Source organism: Mobula hypostoma, chromosome 9, assembly GCF_963921235.1.
Source record: "Mobula hypostoma chromosome 9, sMobHyp1.1, whole genome shotgun sequence".
In the NCBI taxonomy this organism is placed as follows: Eukaryota; Metazoa; Chordata; class Chondrichthyes; order Myliobatiformes; family Myliobatidae; genus Mobula; species Mobula hypostoma.
Window position 1 is genome coordinate 41585766 of NC_086105.1, and position 22412 is coordinate 41608177.

At 40.0% G+C, this 22412-nt stretch overlaps 1 protein-coding gene across 1 annotated transcript; it reads left to right on the forward strand.

Annotated features, from left to right (window-relative positions):
* The first annotated feature begins 6331 nt into the window (after window positions 1-6331).
* hyal6 (hyaluronoglucosaminidase 6) lies at window positions 6332-21534 on the forward strand. The gene is made up of 3 exons (XM_063059689.1): window positions 6332-7273; window positions 13395-13484; window positions 20751-21534. Exons 1-3 carry the CDS (start codon window positions 6335-6337, stop codon window positions 21198-21200), a joined length of 1479 nt encoding a protein of 492 aa, XP_062915759.1. The 5' UTR covers window positions 6332-6334; the 3' UTR covers window positions 21201-21534.
* The last annotated feature ends 878 nt before the right edge of the window (window positions 21535-22412 follow it).

The window sequence follows — 22412 nt, forward strand, 5'->3', positions numbered from 1 at the left end:
TGCTCTCAATCAGCAGCCAGCTGGAATCACACAGAACAGACACAAACTCCAACAGTCACAAACCAGCCTGTTATATCCAACCAAAGAACACCTCACAAACAGCTTCTAATTGGATATGATCCTTAGTTCAGCAGATTACCTGAGACATCATTGCGTCTACTTTAAAAACACTGATCAAGCCAAGCGACTTTAACTCACAAAATGTTCCAATTTTCCAAAAATGTTAAAGTCAAATTCCAAATTTAACTGTTCACCAATGAGCAATTACACTGAATGCCCATTTCCCTCAAATATCTGGCTCATATGGGGTATCTGGCCAAGTGCTGATCACCTCGTTGGAGAGTTCACTGAGATCTTTAACCCCTCAATTCAGCAGTGTGTGGTCTCCACCTACTTCAAGCAGGATTCAATCATACAGGTACCCAAAAAGAGATTACTGACCTGCCTCTGTGACTATTGCCCAGTAGCACATGCATCCACATTGATGAAGTGTGGATTTATCAATTTCTACCTGAGGAAAGACTTAAATTCGCTCCAATTTACCTGGCAGAGCAACAAGTCCACAGCAGATGCCATCTCATTTACTCTTCACTCAACTCTGGAACATGTGGGTGGCAAAGATGCATACATCATGATGCTCTTTATCAACGGCAGCTCAGTATTCAATACCAGCGTTCCCTCAAAACTAATTAATGAGCTCCAAGACCTTGGCCTCAATAACTTCTTGTGCAATTGGATCCTGGATTTCCTCACTTGCAGACGCCAGTTAATTCAGATTGACAACAACATCTCCCCCATCAGCACAGGTACACCACAAGGCTGTGTGTTTAGCCCCCTGTTCTACTCACTTTTCACTTATCATATGTTGGAATTATGACAGACAAATAACATGAACCTAAGAGAGCAATTGTTGAGGCTGCATATAGAATTCATGTCTGCAATATTAGTCAGTTTAGCTATCAGGAATGCTAATATACTAGTAATATGATGGCAAGTTATGGAGCAAGAGCATTATTGATGGCTAGAGTTCCATAGTAGATACAATAGAAGCCAACTGACAACATGTTTTAACAACCAGAGAAAGGGGCACATATCCCTAACATGCAAGTCTCAAACCAAAGCAGTTAAGCAGTATCATACACAAAATGCTGGAGGAACTGAGCAGGCCAGGCAGCATCTATGGAAAAGAGTACAGGTCCTGCTGAAGGGTGTCGGCCCAAAACATCGACTGTATTTGTTTCCACAGATGCTGCCTGGCCTGCTGAGTTCCTTCAGTATTTTGTGTGTGGTGTTTGGATTTTTAGCATCTGCAGATTTTCTCTTGTTTGTGATTCAGTTAAGCAGTACTGTGACTTCCTCACAGAGGAAAGTTTTCATGGAAGTAGTAACAATAATGCAGACAGTGAAAATAATGGAGAATCGGGCTTGTGTTGCATTTATATCATTTGTTACAAAAATAGCATGCCAAATGTTGTCTTCCATGGTCAGTGCATTATGTATCAACACTGATGCTAGTTACCCAATTCAGGACATCAGCCTAGTAGCACTAATGAATGGAACTGGAAAATGTATGCAAATATCAAAGACTTCAGGCAAAATGAAGTATTTGATGTGCCACAATGGCAAATAGAACAATCAATACTGATTGTAAGCAATAATTATGTTAATCAACCAATATTTATGGGAAATTATTATTTTTGGATGAAGCTAAAATGCAAAAACATGTTCTGTAAGAATGCTTCAACATGATTTTTAGAGATTCTGTTGGAATATTTTAAGGAACCTCTGCAGGAAGGCAGGTCATAATGTCAATATTTGGATCAGGCTAGAATCCAAAACCACTCTAACGTAAGCTTTGATTTGTTTTGTGTATGATGCTGAACCATTTGGAGAAGTTGATAGATAGGCTCAAATGAAATAGTGTTCTAATGAAGATAGGCCAGAATAATTAGGTAATACCAATTTTAGAAGTGCCCAAGGTAGCCAAGACCATTCAAACATATGTGTAATGACTACAGGGTGACTTTTTCTAAGCAGTTGTCAGTGAACAGCAATTAATTCCTTCTGCTCAGAACTTATATGCAGAATTGACCAAAGCAGCATTTTCACCAGTCTGGATATATCACTGGCATATGCTTAGCTGAGTATGGATAAGTCAGTGGGGAGGAGGGTGGCAGCAATATTTAATGATTAATATTGAAAAGTGTCTGTTTTAATCACAGAATTTCCCAGTGGTGTCAAATCATTACTGTAAATATTATGCTATCATGAGCAAGACTTTACAAGGTACAGAGTATTGTTCTTATAGTTCAGTTGATGTACTCAGTCACAAAGAAGAAAAAAATCTTTCAGTATTAGAATGAACGTTGAGGGGGCTATACCAACGTAAGGTAAAGCTGAAAAGATGTACGTGTGTGTTCATATGGAAAGACAGTGTTTATTTTGGTCTAAAAGTAAGCGTACACTTGGTTAGGTACATCTGTACACTTGCTCATTAATGCAAGTATCTAATCAGCCAATCACGTGGCAGCAACTCAGTGCATAAAAGCATGCAGGTATGGTCAGGAGGTTCAGTTGTTGTTCAGACCAAACATCAGAACGGGGAAGAAATGTGATCTAGATGACTTTGACTGTAGAATAATTGTTGCTGCCAAACGAGATGGTTTGAGTATCTCAGAAACTGCTGTTCTCTTGGGATTTTCAATCACAACAGTATCTAGAGTTTACAGAGAATGGTGTGAAAAACAAGAAACATACAGTGAGTGGTAGCTCTGTGGGCAAAAACACCTTGTTAATGAGAGGGGTCAGAGGAGAATGGCCAGATTGTTTCAAGCTGACAGGAAGGTGAGAGTAACTCAAGTAACAATGCGTTACAGGAGTAATATGCAGAAGAGCATCTCTGAATGCACAACACATCAAATCTTGAAGCAGCTGCAGAAAATACACTCACTGGCCATTTTATTAAGTACAGGAGGTACCTAATAAAGAGGCCACTGAGTGTAAATAGCTTGCTGTCAAAATGTAGAAGGCATTGAAAAGACTGAGGAACACAAAGATCTTCATTATTGCAGGGTCAAAGTACGGACATCTTTTCAAAGTTGGATGTGGCCTATGGGATCTTTCTGAAGACTTAACGTTTAGTATTTTCAGAAAGGGATTGAGAACTTTTTGGTATTCATTGATTGAATCCTAAAATGAATCAAAGTGAAACACATTGGATCATGTACTTCAACAGATTGCACTATTGAAGAATTGTGATCTATTTTCTTTGTTATGGCTTATCAGAGGAGATTGTTAGAGATAATGGTTTTCATGTTCATTCTTCTTTTGAATACTGTGTAAATTGTGATACCTAGCATATGATTATTTTATGTATCGCTGGCTTCAAGTAGAACAGTCCAAAGAGATCATTTCTCCAAGAAGCAATAAAGATCAAGTATTATACGTCATGATTAGCAAATACTTAGCTAAATTTCAGAATGACATATCTTTGGTTGGACTGTACTCAGATGAAGAGATAAGCACAATTAAAAGTTTAAAAGACATTTGAACAGATATAGGAGTAAGGAAGGTTTGGAGGGTATGGGTCAAATGCAGGCAAATAAGATGAGCATAGATAGGCATGCTGGTTGTCATGGATGAGTTGGACTGAAGAGCTTGTTTCTATGAATCTATGACTGATAATACATTCCAGGTTATGAGTTACCTTTGATGACTCAGAACATGATTGAGATTGGTTCAGTCAAATCATGAGGAAGCTGTGGTAATTAAGCAGTTGGAACAAAAGTACGTTTGACTTAGCCAAGGAGAACCACATTTAAAACAACACAATGGGAAGTAGGGTGAGCTTGGCGGTTAATGCCAACCAGTAAATATTACATTCAAAAACGGGATATTGGAGTTATGTACTCTCTCTTTGTACTGCATACTGGAATCATACAGTACAGAGCATACAGCATAGAATAAGAAACACACATTTGACTCAATTAATTCATGTGAGAGAAAATATTGTAAAAGGCTGCATTTCCAAATTGATCTAGTGATACAGTAAAGATTGTGAAAGAAATATATTGTATTGCATTGCAGGAGAGTTGAAAGTAGTTGAATATAAGATGTGTCTTAGCAGTTTCTCATATCTCTGAGTGTTTTCTAACATTCCTGGTCAATATATAGGGTTAAAATTAAAACCCATGCATGCATGATAATAACCGTAAAATCTGTTAAGGATATGTACATGTGCAGGTATGCTTGTGATATACATCTGTTTAATGATGTAACTCAAATGAAGTCAAATTTATGTTCCTATCCATCCCCCTGTGAAGATAAACTTCACTTTTAATTCCAAACTCAAACAGTTTTCATTTCCTTACAGTTTTTCTTCAGAATCCATAACTATAAACCTTGGGTCTCAGATTTATGGTTGAGAAAATTCTTTAATAATACTATTTTTCTGAATAATAGACTTCATTAACTTTTCTGCAGAGAAGTTTATGTGATGAAGGGCATTGAGGATTATGCGGCATTAATAATAACAGTACACATTCATTGGACTTTCTCATATTGACGGACAATTGGTAGTTTTACAAATTGTTATCAATTTTTATTCAGAATTCTGCCAAAGTTCTACTAATATTACTGCATTAGTCAAGTCAAGTCACTTTTTATTGTCATTTCAACCATAACTGCTGGTACAGAACATAGTAAAAGTGAGACAACGTTTTCCAGGACCATGGTGCTACATGAAACAATACAAAAACGACACTGAACTACGTAAGAAAAAAACACAAAAACTACACTAGACTACAGACCTATCCAGGACTGCATAAAGTGCACAAAACAGTGCAGGCACTACAATAAATAATAATAAATAATGAACAAGACAATAGGCACAGTAGAGGGTATAGTAGGTTGGTGTCAAGCCAGGCTCTGCGTATTGAGGAGTCTGATGGCTTGGGGGAAGAAATTGTTACATAGTCTGGTTATGAGAGCCCGAATGCTTCGGTGCCTTTTTCCAGATGGCAGGAGGGAGGAGTTTATATGAGGGGTGTGCGGGGTCCTTCATAATGCGGTTTGCTTTGTGGATGCAGCGTGTGGTGTAAATGTCTGTGATGGCGGGAAAAGCGATCTCGATGGTCTTCTCAGCTGACCTCACTATTTGCTGCAGGGTCTTGCGATCCGAGATGGTACAATTTCCGAACCAGGCCATGATGCAGCTGCTCAGGATGCTCTCAAAACAACTTCTGTAGAATGTGGTGAGGATGGGGGGTGGGAGATGGACTTTTCTCAGCCTTCTCAGAAAGTGGAGACGCTGCTGGGCTTTCTTTGCTTTGGAGCTAGTGTTGAGGGACCAGGTGAGAATTCTCTGCCAGGTGAACACCAAGAAATTTGGTGCTCTTAACGATCTCTACAGAGGAGTCGTCGATGTTCAGTGGAGAGTGGTCGCTCCATGTCCTCCTGAAGTCAACAACCATCTCTTTTGTTTTACTTACATTCAGAGACAGGTTGTTGGCTCTGCACCAGTCCATTAGCCGCTGCACCTCCTCTCTGTATGCTGACTCATCATTCTTGCTGATGAGACCCACCACGGTCGTGTTATCAGTGAAATTGATGATGTGGTTTGGGCTGTGTGTTGCAGCACAGTCATGAGTCAGCAGAGTGAACAGCAGTGGACTGAGCACACAGCTCTGGTAATGGTGTTGGAGTTGCTGCTACCAATTTGGACTGCCTGAGGCCTCCCAGTCAGGAAGTCTAGGATCCAATTACATGATTACACTTGCGGAAAAATATATTTGCAATAGCCTTGATAATTTAACTTGAGCATTGAAAATCTATCATTGTTCCTTGCATCAGAGTGGATTGCTCTTAAAAAGTAAAAGCTAAAATGATGGAAAGAAATAACTGAAATGGTAATCCTCTATGGTTTATATCAATGGTGTTCAACAGGAAATAATTCAGTGTGTGTAAATAGTGCAGTGGGCTGGAGATTCCTTTTTTGAGCCATGCAATGATTTTTCTAGTACATCGCTAATCCTTAAGCTAACAGTACTACTATATACTACTATAAGTTATGGTATTGTTACACTGTTTGTAACTATATGTTATAATTATGTGGTTTTGTCAGTTTTTTCAGTCTTGGTTTGTCCTGTGATTTGTGATATCACACCGGAGGAAATAATGTATCATTTCTTAATGCATGCATTGCTAAATGACAATAAAAGAGGACTACATGTCTTCATAATCATATCATATTCATTTACACCTGTTCTCTTTACAGTATAAACAAACTGTAAGCTTTATCTTTTGGTTTCAGAAATTGGACTGGAAGCTGAATATCATGAGTGTGACAATTATTTTCAAGAACATATTTGGAAGACTGCTAGTTACTGCAGTCATAATGCAGCTCTCAAGTGGCCAATACTTCAAGCAAGCAAAATCTCCAGTCCTTCCAGATAACCCATTCATTGTTGTTTGGAATGCACCAACCGAATCATGCAAGCTTAAATATGATGTAGATCTGGACCTCAGTGTTTTTGATATATCTTCAAACGCTAATGATACACTCAGTGGGTCTGTCATCACCATATTTTACCACAATTATCTGGGCAAGTACCCTTATTACACCAAAGAAAATGTTCCAGTGAATGGAGGGATCCCCCAGAATAGTGACCTTCAAGAACACTTGAACAAAACCAGGTCTGACATTGAGAAATATATTCCGTTTAATGACTTCAGTGGTCTTGGGGTGATTGATTGGGAAGAATGGAGACCTTTATGGATCCGAAACTGGGGAAACAAAGATGTCTATCGGCAAAAATCCATGGAACTTGTGAAAAAGCTTCATCCCAGCTGGACGGACAACGAAGTCAAATTAGAAGCTCAGAAAGAATATGAAACAGCTGCATTAGACTTAATGAATAACACACTGGAATTGGTAGAGAAACTGAGACCTCATGGACTCTGGGGGTTTTATCTCTTCCCTGATTGCTATAACTATCACTACAAGGACAAGACAAAGAAGTATGATGGGAAGTGCCCTCCAATTGAATACAAACGCAATGATAAATTACTCTGGTTATGGAAAGAAAGTGGAGCTCTCTACCCTTCCATCTATCTTGGACTTGATTTGAAATCGAGCCCAAAAGCACGGTCATTTGTCCATTACAGACTGAAAGAAGCGATCAGGTTAGCCTCCATAGCCCACAAAGATTATGCTCTCCCAGTCTTTGCATATGGACGACCATATTACACTTACGAGTTTATACCTCTCACTGAGGTAAGTCAGAAAGAAAGATGATGAACTTTAAGAATTAGATGGTTACTTTGTACTGCAAATATAACTCAGTTTCATTCACGTGTAAGCTTCAATACCGATTTTATTAGACTCGGGGTTTTATTACTTTTAAATCCAACCAAGGTAGGTACTTCAAGCATAACCAAAAGGCTTTGCCAAACTTCTAAACAGAATTGTCTTTTGGATGTTCAAGGTGTGAGAAGAGAGGAAGGCACAGATTAACTATATGCCTCACTTTCTTCTTCCTGCCCTGGTCTCTCTTCACTGCACCTCATTTTCTCTGTGTCTGTCTTTTTCTTGCATGCCTGACAGACGCAATTTTGGTATAAAGAAAATGGCTTGCACAATGCAGCCTGTTTCCTGACACAGATGGATCCACTGCTCCTCAAATGCAGCATATGGCAAAGTTTCAAAGGTTTAACTGAATGCAGTTATGACTCCCATTGCTCTTGTATAGTGTGTTCATTGCTTCAGATTCTTCAGATTATAATGCCCAATTTCTTCCTAACCTCCTCCCAGGCTTTCCTGTCAATAATAAGATTAGTGAATATCCTTTATCGGGTATCCATTTGAGATATTGGTCTCAAAATATTACCAAATAGTTATCTCATCTCTACATTTTGTTTCTCCCTAACTGCAAGAAACTAACGAAGGAATGAGTAGGGTCCATTTACACAAATGCTGTTTGGAGCCAAAAGCATAGGTGAGGACTTAAGTATTTCTCATCTGGTTTCACTCAAGAAAAGTACATTGTAGTTGGAGAAATCAGGGAAAGGTAAGGTGAAATTCTATAAAATGTTCATTGACTTTAGTTCAGCATTCAATACGGTGATTCCCTCCAAGCTGATCGCCAAACTTTGCCAGCTTGGTACCAGCTCATCCCTCTGCAATTGGACCTTAGACTTTCTGACTAACAGACCCCAATCAGTTAAGTTAGACAACCTCTCCTCCTCCACTCTCACCCTGAACACCGGCGTGCCTCAAGGCTGTGTGCTGAGCCCTCTTCTGTACTCCCTTTTCACCTACGACTGTGTTCCTGTACATGGTTCTAGCTCCATAACCAAGTTCGCAGATGACACCATGGTGGTTGGCCTGATCAGAAGGGATGACGAGACGGCCTACAGGGATGAGGTCCAGCACCTGGCCGCGTGGTGTGCGGACAACAATCTGGCCCTCAGCACCCGGAAGACCAAGGAGATCATTGTGGACTTCAGGCATGCTAGAAGCCACACTCACATTCCCATCTACATCAACAGATCTGTAGTAGAGTGTGTATCAAGCTTCAAATTCCTCGGTGTCCACATTCCCGAGGATCTCACCTGGTCCCTGAACTCCTCCATCCTGATCAAAAAGGTGCAACAGCACCTTTATTTCCTGTGGAGCATCAAGAATGCTCACCTCTGTCCCAGGATACTGACAGACTTTTACCACTGTACCATTGAGAGCATACTCACCAACTGCATCTCAGTGTGATATGGCAATTGTACCATATCAGACCGCAAAGCACTCCAGCGTGTGGTGAAAACTGCCCAGCGGATTATCGGCACCCAATTGCCCACCATTGAGATCATCTACTATGAACGCTGTCTGGGCAGGGAGAAGAGCATTATCAAGGATTCATCTCACCCTAACCATGGACTTTTTACTCTCCTCCCATCTGATAGGCGCTACAGGAGCCTCTGCTCCTGCACCAGCAGGCACAGGAAGAGCTTCTTCCCTGAGGCTGTGACACTGCTGAACCTCACATCACAGCGCTAAGCCATATTGCATCCATATTGTACTGTCTCAGTACTTTTATATTTGTGTGCTGTAGCACTTACTTTTTATTCACAGTTATTTTGCAATTCTTTGCATTTCTGGTTAGATGCTAATTGCATTTCATTGGCTTGTATCTGTACTTGACACAATGACAATAAAGTTGAATCTAATCTAATCTAAAAATGATATTATAGTTTTCTTACTGGAATTTAAAGTTAGTAAATCCCTAGTGCCTAATAGTTGTACCATAATGCTGCTCTGAGAAGTGAGGGAGTTGGTGTTGGATTCTGATGTTTCTGATCTAAGGCTTTTTTGGAAGTCAAGAACGAGGCATAAAACTTGTTACTTCACAATCATTTTATTAAGTACTAAAAGAACAAACAAAATTGAAAGTGAGTAAAAGCAGAGTAGTGGAAGGAAAGAAGGAGTAAAGATGGTGAGCCAATGGGCCAACACGTTCAGTTCTTCTTCTACCCCATAGATAAGAAACATTTCCATTCTAATATGTAGATAAGAGTTAACCAATCAGATAGTCCAAATTCAAATAACGCGATACCAAAAAGCTTTTAGAAAGAGACAGAACTGTAACCTCTAGTGCAGTGATCCCCAACCTTCGGGCTGCAGACGAAACATTGCCGCAAAGAATGCAGCAATTGCCTCTGATCTGGGCCGACATGTACGTGCTGGGTGGCAACTAATTAATTAGCTTGTTTATTTCGGCTTTTTTCTTAAAGATGTGCTGGGTGCATTCTGGCTACCGTTGCACTGCTGCATTCTTCGCGGCAATGTATCGGTCCACGGCCCAGAGGTTGGGGACCACTGCACTAGGGGACACAATGAACAATCGCATATACATACTGTGACCACTAGGAAACATAGTAAACAATTACATCAAGCAGGCATGAATTGTGAGCTGCAAAGATAATAACAATTGTACAGTCTAATCCACACTGGAAAATTTTAAATCTTTGCTGACAGACTCTGTGACCCTAACCAGAGGTAGATAGTTATTGGATAATATTTCTGAGGGATAGGATTAATCAATACATGATAAAGTGGGAATTAATCAAAGATAGTTAACATGGCTTTGTTAGGGAGAGACCCTATATGAGCAATATGACTATATTTCTTGAAAAAATAACAGAATGCAGAGATGAGGCCTCTGTAGTTTGTCTACATGGCCTTCAGTAAGGGCTTCGACAGGGTTCCACACAGGAGAGCAGTCCAAACGATTAGAGCTGATGAAATTCAGTGTGAGGTGGAAAATTGGATCCGAAATTGGCTTGGTGATAGGAGGTAAATAGTAATGGTCCAGTGTTTGTTTTTGTGATTGAATGCCTGTAAACAACACCTAAACTAAGTTTATTTAAATCTTATATCCGTCCTGCAATGTGAGGGAGTAAGAATCTTTGTGTTATGATTCTGTTACAATGTACAGACTTGTGAATTTATAAGTTTAATGGCTTGTAGAAAGAAGCTGTCCCATACCCAGTTGATCCTGGCTTTAATGCTGCAGTACTGTTTGCCAGACTGAAGCAACAGGAACAGTTTATAGTGGGGTGATTGGTGTACCGGATGATCTTCCAGGTCTTCTTTACACACCTGCTGCTGTAAGTGTCCTCAATGGAGGGAAGTTCACATCCATAGATGTGCTGGGCTGTCTGTACCATGCTCTGCAGTGCCCAGCGATCAAGGTTGGTGCAATTTCTGTACTAGGTGGTGATACAGCCAGTCATTAGGCCCTCAATGATGCCCTTCTCGAAGGTCTTGAGGATTTGGGGGCTCATGCTGAACTTCTTCATTCGCCTGAGGTGGAAGAGACACTGTTGTGCTTTTTTTGCCACACAGCTGGTGTGTACAGTCCAGGTGAGATCTTCGGTGATGTGTATACCGAGGAACTTGAAACTACTCACCTTCTCAACTGCAGTCCTATTGAAGTTGACTTTGGGAGGATTAATAAAGGTAGAATTTACACAAAGCAGTCCTGATGAAGGGTTCCAGTCCGAAACATCGACCGATCTTTTCCACGGATGCCGCTCGACCTGCTGAGTTCCTCCAGCATGTTGTGAGTGTTTCTTTGACCCCAGCATTTGCAGAGTATTTGGAATTTACACAAAGGACTGAGAGCTAGGGAATATTAAGGAACAGATTGATCTTGATGTACAAATCAAATCCAACTATCTTTGATGATGACAGCACAGGTAGCTAAACTGGTCAAGCACAATTCTTGCCTCCATTTGTCAGGGCATGGTACGGTATATAAGAGCTAACAGAATGAGTTTCAAATTAATGAAACATTGGTTAGGCTACAGGTGGAGTACTGTGTACAGTTCTGGTCTTCATGCTATTAGAAGTTGGTGATTGTACTGTAGATGGTATAGAGGTGTCATCGGAATACTACCTGGAATGGAGCATTTTAGCTATGAGGAGAGAATGGGTAGGGTGGTTATTTTCCTTGAAGCGGAGGAGACAGAAGTTACGCAAAATTATGATGGAGATGGAGATAATAGGTAGCAGGAAACTTTTTCCAATAGTTAAGGTGCCAGTAACTAAAAGATGTAGATTTAGGGTAAAAAGTAAGAGATCTGGAGGGGATCCAAGGAAGAACTTTTTTACATGTAGAAGGATTGGAATTTGGAAACATGGTCTGAATGGTGGAGGCAAGGACTCTTAAGAGATATCTAGATGAGAACTATCACCACGTCATGGAAGGCTACGCACTAAGTGCTGGACAATGGGATCAGTTTAGGTAGGTACTTCATGGCTAGCATGAATGTATTGGGCTAAAAGGCTTGTTTCTGCAGAAACAGAAGACTAGAAATACTGGAATCTGTTTCTGTGCTGTATCACTCCATGGCTCTTTGGAAATTATATCAGGCATGGATTTGTTCATCTGTTTTCAATAAAACCAGTATCAAAGTACAACCATATACTGTAGATAGATATTCCTTTCCTGAGTATAGGAAACACATCGAATCATGGAATAAGATACAATTACAGCACATAAGGAGACTATTAACCCTATCCTGCTATAAACTGCTATCTATTCTATAAAGATTGGATATCCTTCTAATATCTTTATTCTATTCTTTTCTTAATTTGTGCAGCAATTCTAATTAAATGTTTATTGGTTTTTGTCTTTACTACCTAGGGATAACATTGAATGGTAATCACCTTTTTTACTTTTTCCCTACATTAAGCACAAAAATAGACAATCTATCAAAAGCACATTAATTAAGACAAATTTACCACCTAAAACCATAATCATGATTTCAAGATCATGCTGCTGATGGAAAAGCTACTGGAAATACATAGTGAACAATGGTGTATCTGGTGGGTTATTGCATCTAGTAGACAAAGAAAATTGAGAGTAGTTGTGCATACAATTTGTCAATAAGTATTTCCACTAATCAAGGTGCTGTGCCTGCTGGGTGTAATTAGAAAACATCCTGTAATGTTTTAGTTTTCTTAATGGTTTAATACTTACACCATAGATCACAGTTTGGCATTGAGCCATGTAATCTAACAGGTGCAAACATCATTTCATACTCAAGCAGATGATCTCAACTGCTTTAGGATACTGCACTGCAATTGACAATGATGCCCTTGTGTCAGACAAGGGTAAAATATAATTCTAAGTAAGATAGAGCGTCTTGGTGGACCCATTGTGGAAAATGGATAACTGGCGAGTTTCAACATTGACTGTGGACATCATAGATCACTGAAGTTCCCATGTGAAGAATGGTTTATTCTGAAGGAATGTGCAAAGTGCCATCTCTAAACATCATTAAGTTTTGCTCATGCTCTTCTCTGTAACATCTGGATCGGTACACTACATGGTAATTAAGTTATTGAATTAGTATCTAGGTACATTGATGATTAATTTTACAATACCATGGGAACTTAAATATTTAAAGTCAAGTAATTTCATAATCTGCTATAAAAACCCAGTGTTAGTATTGGTGACCATGAAGCTGCTGGACAGTAAAGGTCCATCCAATTCCTAATATCCTTCTGTAAATAAATTTATTGACAATGCCCAGTTTAGCCAATACATGATTCCAGACACACAGCAATTTGATTGACTCTTACCTATCCCATGACAATCATATTCCATAAATGAATGAAAAACAACAATATAAGTATTCAATAGAAAATTGTTGACAATCCTTGAGTATTTTCCTCGAAGCACTATTCGCATCTCAAGTACAATTTTTACCCTCAAACAAACTGAAGTTGTTTTATATGTCTTGCCCTTCAGATAAACACAAAATATGAACTTGGCTCAGAGTATTACTCCATTCAGTGAATATATAACAATTTTATGGTGTTTCTCCCTTTACAGATTGACCTGGTCCATACAATTGGTGAAAGTGCTGCAATGGGGACCTCAGGGGTTATTCTTTGGGGAGGCATCGATTATGCGAGACCAAAGGTACAAAAACATTTTTTTCCTTCACCATTCAACGGCAACATTCTGGTTCCATGTTACATCTCAAATTGAATAACATGATATCCATGAATCCTACTTTTGAATATACCTTCACTTTGTGCTGCAATGAAGAATGCTGGAAATACTTAGGAGGTCAGGTAGCTTCTGTACAGATAGAAACAGAGTTAATAGTTCAAGTCATTGAACTTTGATCAGAACTGGAAGTTAATTATTTTTCCCTCTCTCTTTCAATGTTTCCTGACCTGTGGAGTATATTAAGCATTCTGTTTCTATTTCCAATTTCCAGCATCTGCATGTTTTGTTTTTGTTTTTAGTTTTATAATTCCAAGAAATTTTCTCATCATTTCTTTCTTCAATCCTTCCAGTTTACCACTAATCCTTTGAGCATTGAACGCTCAGTAAAGTTAGAAACAGAATCAGATTTAATATCACTGGCATATATAGTGAAATTTATTGTAATGCAGAAGCAGTACATTTGATAATAAAAAGTGAATTTACACAATAAAAACTGAATTACAGTAAGTAGTAATTAAAAAAGTTAAGTAATTAGTGCAAAAAGAAGGAAAAAAAGTAGTGAGGTAGTGTTCATAGGATCAATATCCATTCAGAAACCTGATGGCAGAGGGGAAGAAGCTGTTCTGAATTATTGGGTGTGTGCCTTCAGGCTTGTGTACCTCCTCCCTGATGGTAGTGATAAATAGAGAGCACATTCTGGGTGGTGGGAGTCCTTAATGAAGGATGCCATCTTTTTGAGGCATTGATCCCTGAACATGCCCTGGATGCTGGGGAGGCTAGTCCCCATGATGGAGCTGACTGACTTTACAACTTTCTGCTGCTTATTTCAAAAGAAATCTGTCAGAATTTCAAAAGCTGGCTAAGTCAAAGAAAGTATGCATTTCCTGACTGCAAGAAAGAATTCCTGTCTCCCTGCCATAATCACAACGTACTGTTTAGAAGTACATAACTTCTTTTCTGATAGTTGCAGGTGGAAATATCTGGCTGTGCTAAATATATAGGTAAAATTATCCTAGGCATATGATGATAATTGTAGTCATGCAAATAATTCTTAAGTTTTCACAGCCCTTTTAATTGCCAGGTAGATGATCTGCTACTAACACCTCAAGCTTCTACAAAGACAAAATCCTATTAGTTTATGCTCCCCTGCTTACACCTTTTCTCATTCACCTAAAACTTTGAAGGACTCACAAATAACAGCTGAAATGATCTTGACATGGCACCTTGTAAAATCTGTTGCTACCTTGATTATAAATTAGAATATAAGCTTGTATATATTCCCTCAAATTTCTAGCATCATATTTACTCCCAGCTGATAACTCCACAGCTGCAGCTGGTTAAAAGCACAAGCAATAGAAGGACACTACCGTAGCTGACAAGTGAAGTCAGAGCCAAAGTAAAAGCAAAAAAGAGGCCATACAAGGAAGCCAAAGCTAGTGAAAAGATAGAGGATTTGGAAGCTTTTAAAAACTTGCAGAAGGAAACTAAGAACGTTATTAGGAAGGAAAAGGTCAATGATGAAAGGAAGCTGGTGACTAATCTCAAAGAAGTGTCACGTACCCCGTGACGGGAATAAAGAACCAGCAGAGATGGAAAACACTTTGGAGTCCAGTATTGCTATTAACTAATAATATTTATTAGTAACTACACAATACAGTAATACAAATATAGATAAATCAAACAGGTTAGCAATGATTATATACAAACCCCATTTCCAGAAAAGTTGGGATATTTTCCAAAATGCAATAAAAGCAAAAATCTGTGATATGTTAATTCACGTGAACCTTTATTTAACTGACAAAAGTACAAAGAAAAGATTTTCAATAGATTTACTGACCAATTTAATTGTATTTTGTAAACATACACAAATTTAGAATTTGATGGCTGCAACACACTCAACAAAAGTTGGGACAGATTCATGTTTACCATTGTGTTACATCACCTTTCCTTTTAATAACACTTTTTAATCATTTTGGAACTGAGGATACTAATTGTAGTAGATTTGCAATTGGAAATTTTGTCCATTCTGCTTGATATAAGACTTCAGCTGCTCAACAGTCTGTGGTCTCTGTTGTCTGATTCTCCTCTTCATGATGCGCCATACATTTTCGATAAGAGATAGATCTGGAATGGCAGCAGGCCAGTCAAGCACATGCACTCTGTGTCTACAAAGCCACGCTATTGTACGGTCTGGCATTGTCCTGCTGAAATAAGCATGGACATCCCAGGAAGAGACGTCGCCTTGATGGCAACATATGTCTCTCTAAAATCCTAATATACACCTCAGAGTCAATGGTACCTTCACATACATGCAACTCACCCATGCCGTGGGCACTGATGCACCCCCATACCATCACAGATGCTGGCTTTTGCACCTTTTGCTGATAACAATCTGGATGATCGTTTTCATCTTTGGCACGGAAAACTCGACGCCCGTTTTTTCCGAAAACTAGCTGAAATGTGGACTCATCTGACCACAGCACACAGTTCCACAGTCTTTCAGTCCATCTGAGATGAGCTTGGGCCCAGAGAACTCTCCGGCGTTTCTGCATAGAGTTGATGTATGGCTTCCTCCTTGCATAATACAGTTTCAAGTTGCATTTCTGGATGCAGCGACGGACTGTGTTGAGTGACAATGGTTTTCCGAAGTACTCCTGAGCCCAGGTGGCTATAATTGTCACAGTAGCATGACAGTTTCTTAGGCAGTGCCGCCTGAGGGCTCGAAGATCACACGCTTTCAACAGTGGTTTCCGACCTTGCCCTTTACGCACTGAGATGTCTCTGAATCTTTTCACAATATTATTTCACAATTTGGCAAAAGAATAAATCAAGGAAGGTAGTGCACCCGTGGCTGACAAGAGAAATTAGGGATAGTATCAATTCCAAAGAAGAAGCATACAAATTATCCAGAGAAAGTGGCTCACCTGAGGACTGGGAGAAATTCAGAGTTCAGCAGAGGAGGACAAAGGGCTTAATTAGGAAAGCAAAAAAAGATTATGAGAGAAAACTGGCAGGGAACATAAAAACGGACTGTAAAAGCTTTTATAGATATGTAAAAAGGAAAAGACTGGTAAAGACAAATGTAGGTCCCTTGCAGACAGAAACAGGTGAATTGATTATGGGGAGCAAGGACATGGCAGACCAATTGAATAATTACTTTGGTTCTGTCTTCACTAAGGAGGACATAAATAATCTTCCAGAAATAGTAGGGGACAGAGGATCCAGTGAGATGGAGGAACTGAGCGAAATGCATGTTAGTAGGGAAGTGGTGTTAGGTAAATTGAAGGGATTGAAGGCAGATAAATCCCCAGGGCCAGATGGTCTGCATCTTAGAGTGCTTAAAGAAGTAGCCCAAGAAATAGTGGATGCATTAGTGATCATTTTTCAAAACTCGTTAGATTCTGGACTAGTTCCTGAGGATTGGAGGGTGGCTAATGTAACTCCACTTTTTAAAAAAGGAGGGAGAGAGAAACCGGGGAATTACAGACCGGTTAGCCTAAAGTCGGTGGTGGGGAAACTGCTGGAGTCAGTTATCAAGGATGTAATAACAGCACATTTGGAAAGCGGTGAAATGATCGGACAAAGTCAGCATGGATTTGTGAAAGGAAAATCATGTCTGACGAATCTCATAGAATATTTTGAGGATGTAACTAGTAGAGTGGATAGGGGAGAACCAGTGGATGTGGTATATTTGGATTTTCAAAAGGCTTTTGACAAGGTCCCACACAGGAGATTAGTGTGCAAACTTAAAGCACACGGTATTGGGGGTAAGGTATTGGTGTGGGTGGAGAATTGGTTAGCAGACAGGAAGCAAAGAGTGGGAATAAATGGGACCTTTTCAGAATGGCAGGCGGTGACTAGTGGGGTACCGCAAGGCTCAGTGCTGGGACCCCAGTTGTTTACAATATATATTAATGACTTGGATGAGGGAATTAAGTGCAGCATCTCCAAGTTTGCGGATGACACGAAGCTGGGTGGCAGTATTAGCTGTGAGGAGGATGCTAAGAGGATGCAGGGTGACTTGGATAGGTTGGGTGAGTGGGCAAATTCATGGCAGATGCAATTTAATGTGGATAAATGTGAAGTTATCCACTTTGGTGGCAAAAATAGGAAAACAGATTATTATCTGAATGGTGGCCGATTAGGAAAAGGAGAGGTGCAACGAGACCTGGGTGTCATTATACACCAGTCATTGAAAGTGGGCATGCAGGTACAGCAGGCGGTGAAAAAGGCGAATGGTATGCTGGCATTTATAGCGAGAGGATTCGAGTACAGGAGCAGGGAGGTACTACTGCAGTTGTACAAGGCCTTGGTGAGACCACACCTGGAGTATTGTGTGCAGTTTTGGTCCCCTAATCTGAGGAAAGACATCTTTGCCATAGAGGGAGTACAAAGAAGGTTCACCAGATTGATTCCTGGGATGGCAGGACTTTCATATGAAGAAAGACTGGATGAACTGGGCTTGTACTCGTTGGAATTTAGAAGATTGAGGGGGTATCTGATTGAAACGTATAAGATCCTAAAGGGATTGGACAGGCTAGATACAGGAAGATTGTTCCCGATGTTGGGGAAGTCCAGAACGAGGGGCCACAGTTTGAGGATAGAGGGGAAGCCTTTTAGGACCGAGATTAGGAAAAACTTCTTCACACAGAGAGTGGTGAATCTGTGGAATTCTCTGCCACAGGAAACAGTTGAGGCCAGTTCATTGGCTATATTTAAGAGGGAGTTAGATATGGCCCCTGTGGCTACGGGGGTCAGGAGGTATGGAGGGAAGGCTGGGGCGGGGTTCTGAGTTGGATGATCAGCCATGATCATAATAAATGGCGGTGCAACCTCAAAGGGCCGAATGGCCTACTCCTGCACCTATTTTCTATGTTTCTATGTTTCTATTATGTACTGTAGATGTTGGAAGACCTAAATTCTCTGCAATCTTGCATTGAGAGATGTTCCTTTTGAACTGACTAACAATTCTCTCACGAATTTTGGCACAATGGGGTGAGCCATGACCCATTCTTGCTTGCAAAGACTGAACCTTTGATGGACGCTACTTTTACACCCAGTCATGATACCTCACCTGCTACCAATTAGCCTGCTTAATGTGGAGTCTTCCAAACCGGTGTTACTTGAATATTCTGTGCACTTTTCAATCTTATTTTAACTCTGTCCCAACTTTTGTTGAGTGTGTTGCAGCCATCAAATTCTAAATTTGTGTATATTTACAAAATACAATTAAGTTGGTCAGTAAAGCTATTGAAAATCTTTTCTTTGTACTTTTGTCAGTTAAATAAAGGTTCAGATGAATTAACATATCACAGATTTTTGTTTTTTTGCATTTTGGAAAATATCCCAACTTTTCTGGAAATAGGGTTTGTATATATGTAAGTATATCAGTAAGTGTAGAAATATATATCTGAAAAACCAAGCTTCTTTAAGTCTAGGGGTAAAAGGATACAGTCTTATGATGATGAGTAAAGTACAGTTCAGTTCAGTTCGTGGTATTGAGTTAAGTAGTGATGGAGAGAGAGAGAGAGAGAGAGAGAGAGAAAGAGAGAGAGAGGGAGAGGTTTGAGTCTTCAGTTGAGCTGACGCCGTCGATCTTCTCATTGTCCTCCAAAATTCTTTAAAAGTCACCGACTGTGACTTCAACAAAGGGGACCAATTTTCTGTGGTGGAGCTATCACCCAGCTAAGGGGCGACACATGGACAACTCCTCACCAGTCAACCCCTTTCCTTTTCACTGCAAGAGCGACTGATTGATCCACCTGATTGATCCTCCAAAACCCACTTTTTCTGTGGGCACAACAATGCTCATTCAGTGTCCAAAACATGTGTCTGAGGGCTATCATCTGACCTTCTATTTTATCTTCCCGTGCTGAGCATCAACTGTCATTCAAATAACTCCTCCTTCCTCTCTCTGTGTAAGAAATGTACAAGCATGTCATGTTCTTGGGAAGTATCAACACGCTGCTGAAAATCATAACATCGTGTGTCCATCAAATAACACTGCCTTCGGTCACCATAGCAACTTACGAGCTGTTCGGTGCCATCTCTCTCTCCAACTCAGCAGAAATCCAAAAGTCAGCCAGTTCTTCCTCGTGCCTTAAAGTGACAGTCCAACAGTTAGTCTTCATCTCTCTCACTCTCTCTTTCAAAACAACATGCCAGTGTTAAATAACTCTCTCTCTCTCTTTTCAAAAGCACAATTCATAGGGGTAATTCAGGATCCCGTCACAGAAAATACTAAAAGCTTTTTTTAAGTATATAAAGGGTAAAAGAGAGTTGAGGGTAGATATAGGACCAATAGAAAATGATGTTGGAGATATTGTAATGAGAGATGCAGAGATGGCAGAGGAACCGTATGCATGTTTTGCATTTGTCTTCACAGTGGAAGACATCTGCAGCATACCAGACATTCAAGAGTGTCAGGGAAATGAAGTATGTGCAGTGAAAATTATGACTGAGAATGTGCTCAGGAAGCTTAATGGTCTGAGGGTGGATAAATCTCCTGGACCAGATGGAATTCACACTTGAGTTCTGAAGGAGATATTGCGGAAGCATTAACAATGATCTTTCAGGGATCGATAGATTTTGGCATTGTACCAGATGACTGGAAAATTGCAAATGTTACTCCGCTATTTTAGAAGGGTGGGAGGCATCAGAAAGGAAACTAGAGACCTGTTAGCTTGACATCAGTGGTTGGGAAGTTGTTGGAATTGATTGTTAGGGATGAAATTACCTGGAGGCACATGACAAGATAGGCCAAAGCCAGCATGGTTTCCTGAAAGGAAAATCCTGCCTGACTAACCTACTGCAATTTTTTGAGGAAATTACAAGCAGGCTAGACAAAGGAGATGCATTAGATGTGCTGTACTTCGATTTTCAGAAGGCCTTTGACAAGGTGCCACACAAGAGGCTGCCGAGCAAGATAAGAGCCCATGGAATTACAAGGGAGTTACTAGCATGGGTGGAGCATTGGCTGATTGGCATTGAGATTGATACCTGCTCAATATGTCATCTAACTAATATGTCAAACACGTGAATAAAAACTAAATCTGCTCCATTAAACAGAACAAAATAATTTGGGTCTCCCACCTACTGGTGAGTCATTGTAAAACATCACACCGTTTCCCAGTACATATGATGTTGGAATGCATCTCGGTGGGTTTCTGACATATATTGACTATTTTATGTTTGATATCCTTAGGAGTAAAGTGTCTTTACTTTTCCTTACAGATTCACTGCTTCGCACTGAAAGAGTACATTAATGGCCTTTTGGGACACTATATTGTTAATGTGACATCTGCCACAAAGTTGTGCAGCAAACATCTATGCAAGACACATGGAAGGTGCGTGAGAAGGGACATTGACTCCAAAACCTACCTGCACCTGGACCCCAGGAGCTTCAGCATCAGAGTCAATTCCATAGGCGTCGATCCGCGATTTTCTGTGAAAGGAAAGATGAACCGAAGGGTGCTCAAAAACATGAACGAAATGTTCACGTGCCAATGTTATGAAGGGTGGGTTGGCATCGCCTGCGAAATACCAGTTGTTGACATTTCTGCAGCGAAAAAGAATGTCCCAGAGGTAGAGGCTGAAAGAGGTTCGGCTGCACAGTTACCATTTTCATTTGCCTCTGTCGTTGTATTCCAGCTGGTCATTAAAATCGTTAATTTCCAAAGCTAGAAAATTTTCATCTTAAATTAATAAGATGATATTGATAAGGTTTTATAAGGTGCGTGGTAAAGAACCTGGACAATTATCTGACTAGTTTTCTATAGAGGCTTTTTCCAAAACACGGAGTAGTAACTATATCTGCTGCATCACCCTTGGCATTCAGCCTTTGTAACAGCCCATAGTGAAGCTCATTTTGATTAATGTTCATTGTGAAGTTCCTTCTGATAAATGTTGGAACTGAAACTGCCTTCAAGCTCTCTGCAGAGAAAAAGAAATTATGAAAATTAACTTTGAATATTAGATTTCAGGCGAAATAAGAGACTGCAGATGCTGAAATCTGAAAACTGCCAGATGAACTCAGTGAGTCAGACAGAATCTGTGGGGGAAATGGACAGAGTATGTTTTGGGTTGAGACCCTTCCTCTGCATTCCAGGTAAAATGGAAGATGAAGAGCTCTCAAGCTGAAAGTTCATTTCCCTCCTCAGAAGCTACCTGACCTGCTGAGTCCTGACATCAGTTTTCATGCTTGTTTATCAACTGCACCAACCACGCTCCCCACCCTATCCTGCCATTGCTTTACACCATGCTTGTTTGGGAAAACGTCTGACTGCCATTTTCCTTAGTAAATGAGGTAACTCACAAAGCAAACCTCATAATACACTGAACTCACAACAGTATGTGCTGTAGTCGTATGGCTGCAGAAGAGTTGAAAGTTCAATCCAGAATTCCTGGCAAGTGATAATTGGCTAGTGTCCTAATAGGGGTGCAGGAGATAGTAAAGTTTGTAGCATCTGATCGATCCCATATCTTAGGATACATAATGAAATGATAAGCGACTGTGCTAAGCTCACTAATGATGCGAACATTCATTATTAGATCTTCCAATGACTAATGCTTCAGCAAGGAGCTGGAGGGCAATTAACACGTATTTGTAGATCTGTATCCAGCATGAAGTCAGAAGTTTTAGATGGAGGGGTGAAAATGAGGGAAAAGTTTGAAAATAAAGTGTACTTAGTTCACAACTTACTTCTGGCGGTGCAAATGCTAGAATGATGAATACGTACCAGCTGTAAACGTGTTTAGGCTGTAGGTAGTGACTAAGTTTTAGAGAATGATAGAGTATATAGAGCTGATGAGTAATTCCTGTCAAATCAAGGCTACACTGTATTAAGATATTATGATTGATTTTATTTGTACACTTTATGTGTCATTACATTCCAG

Coding starts and splice junctions, on each gene's coding strand:
- hyal6 (XM_063059689.1), top strand. CDS start 6,335: ATGAGTGTGACAATTATTTTCAAGAACATATTTGGAAGACTGCTAGTT. Junction 7,274..13,394: donor AGTTTATACCTCTCACTGAG/GTAAGTCAGAAA, acceptor CTCCCTTTACAG/ATTGACCTGGTCCATACAAT. Junction 13,485..20,750: donor TCGATTATGCGAGACCAAAG/GTACAAAAACAT, acceptor TTTTCCTTACAG/ATTCACTGCTTCGCACTGAA.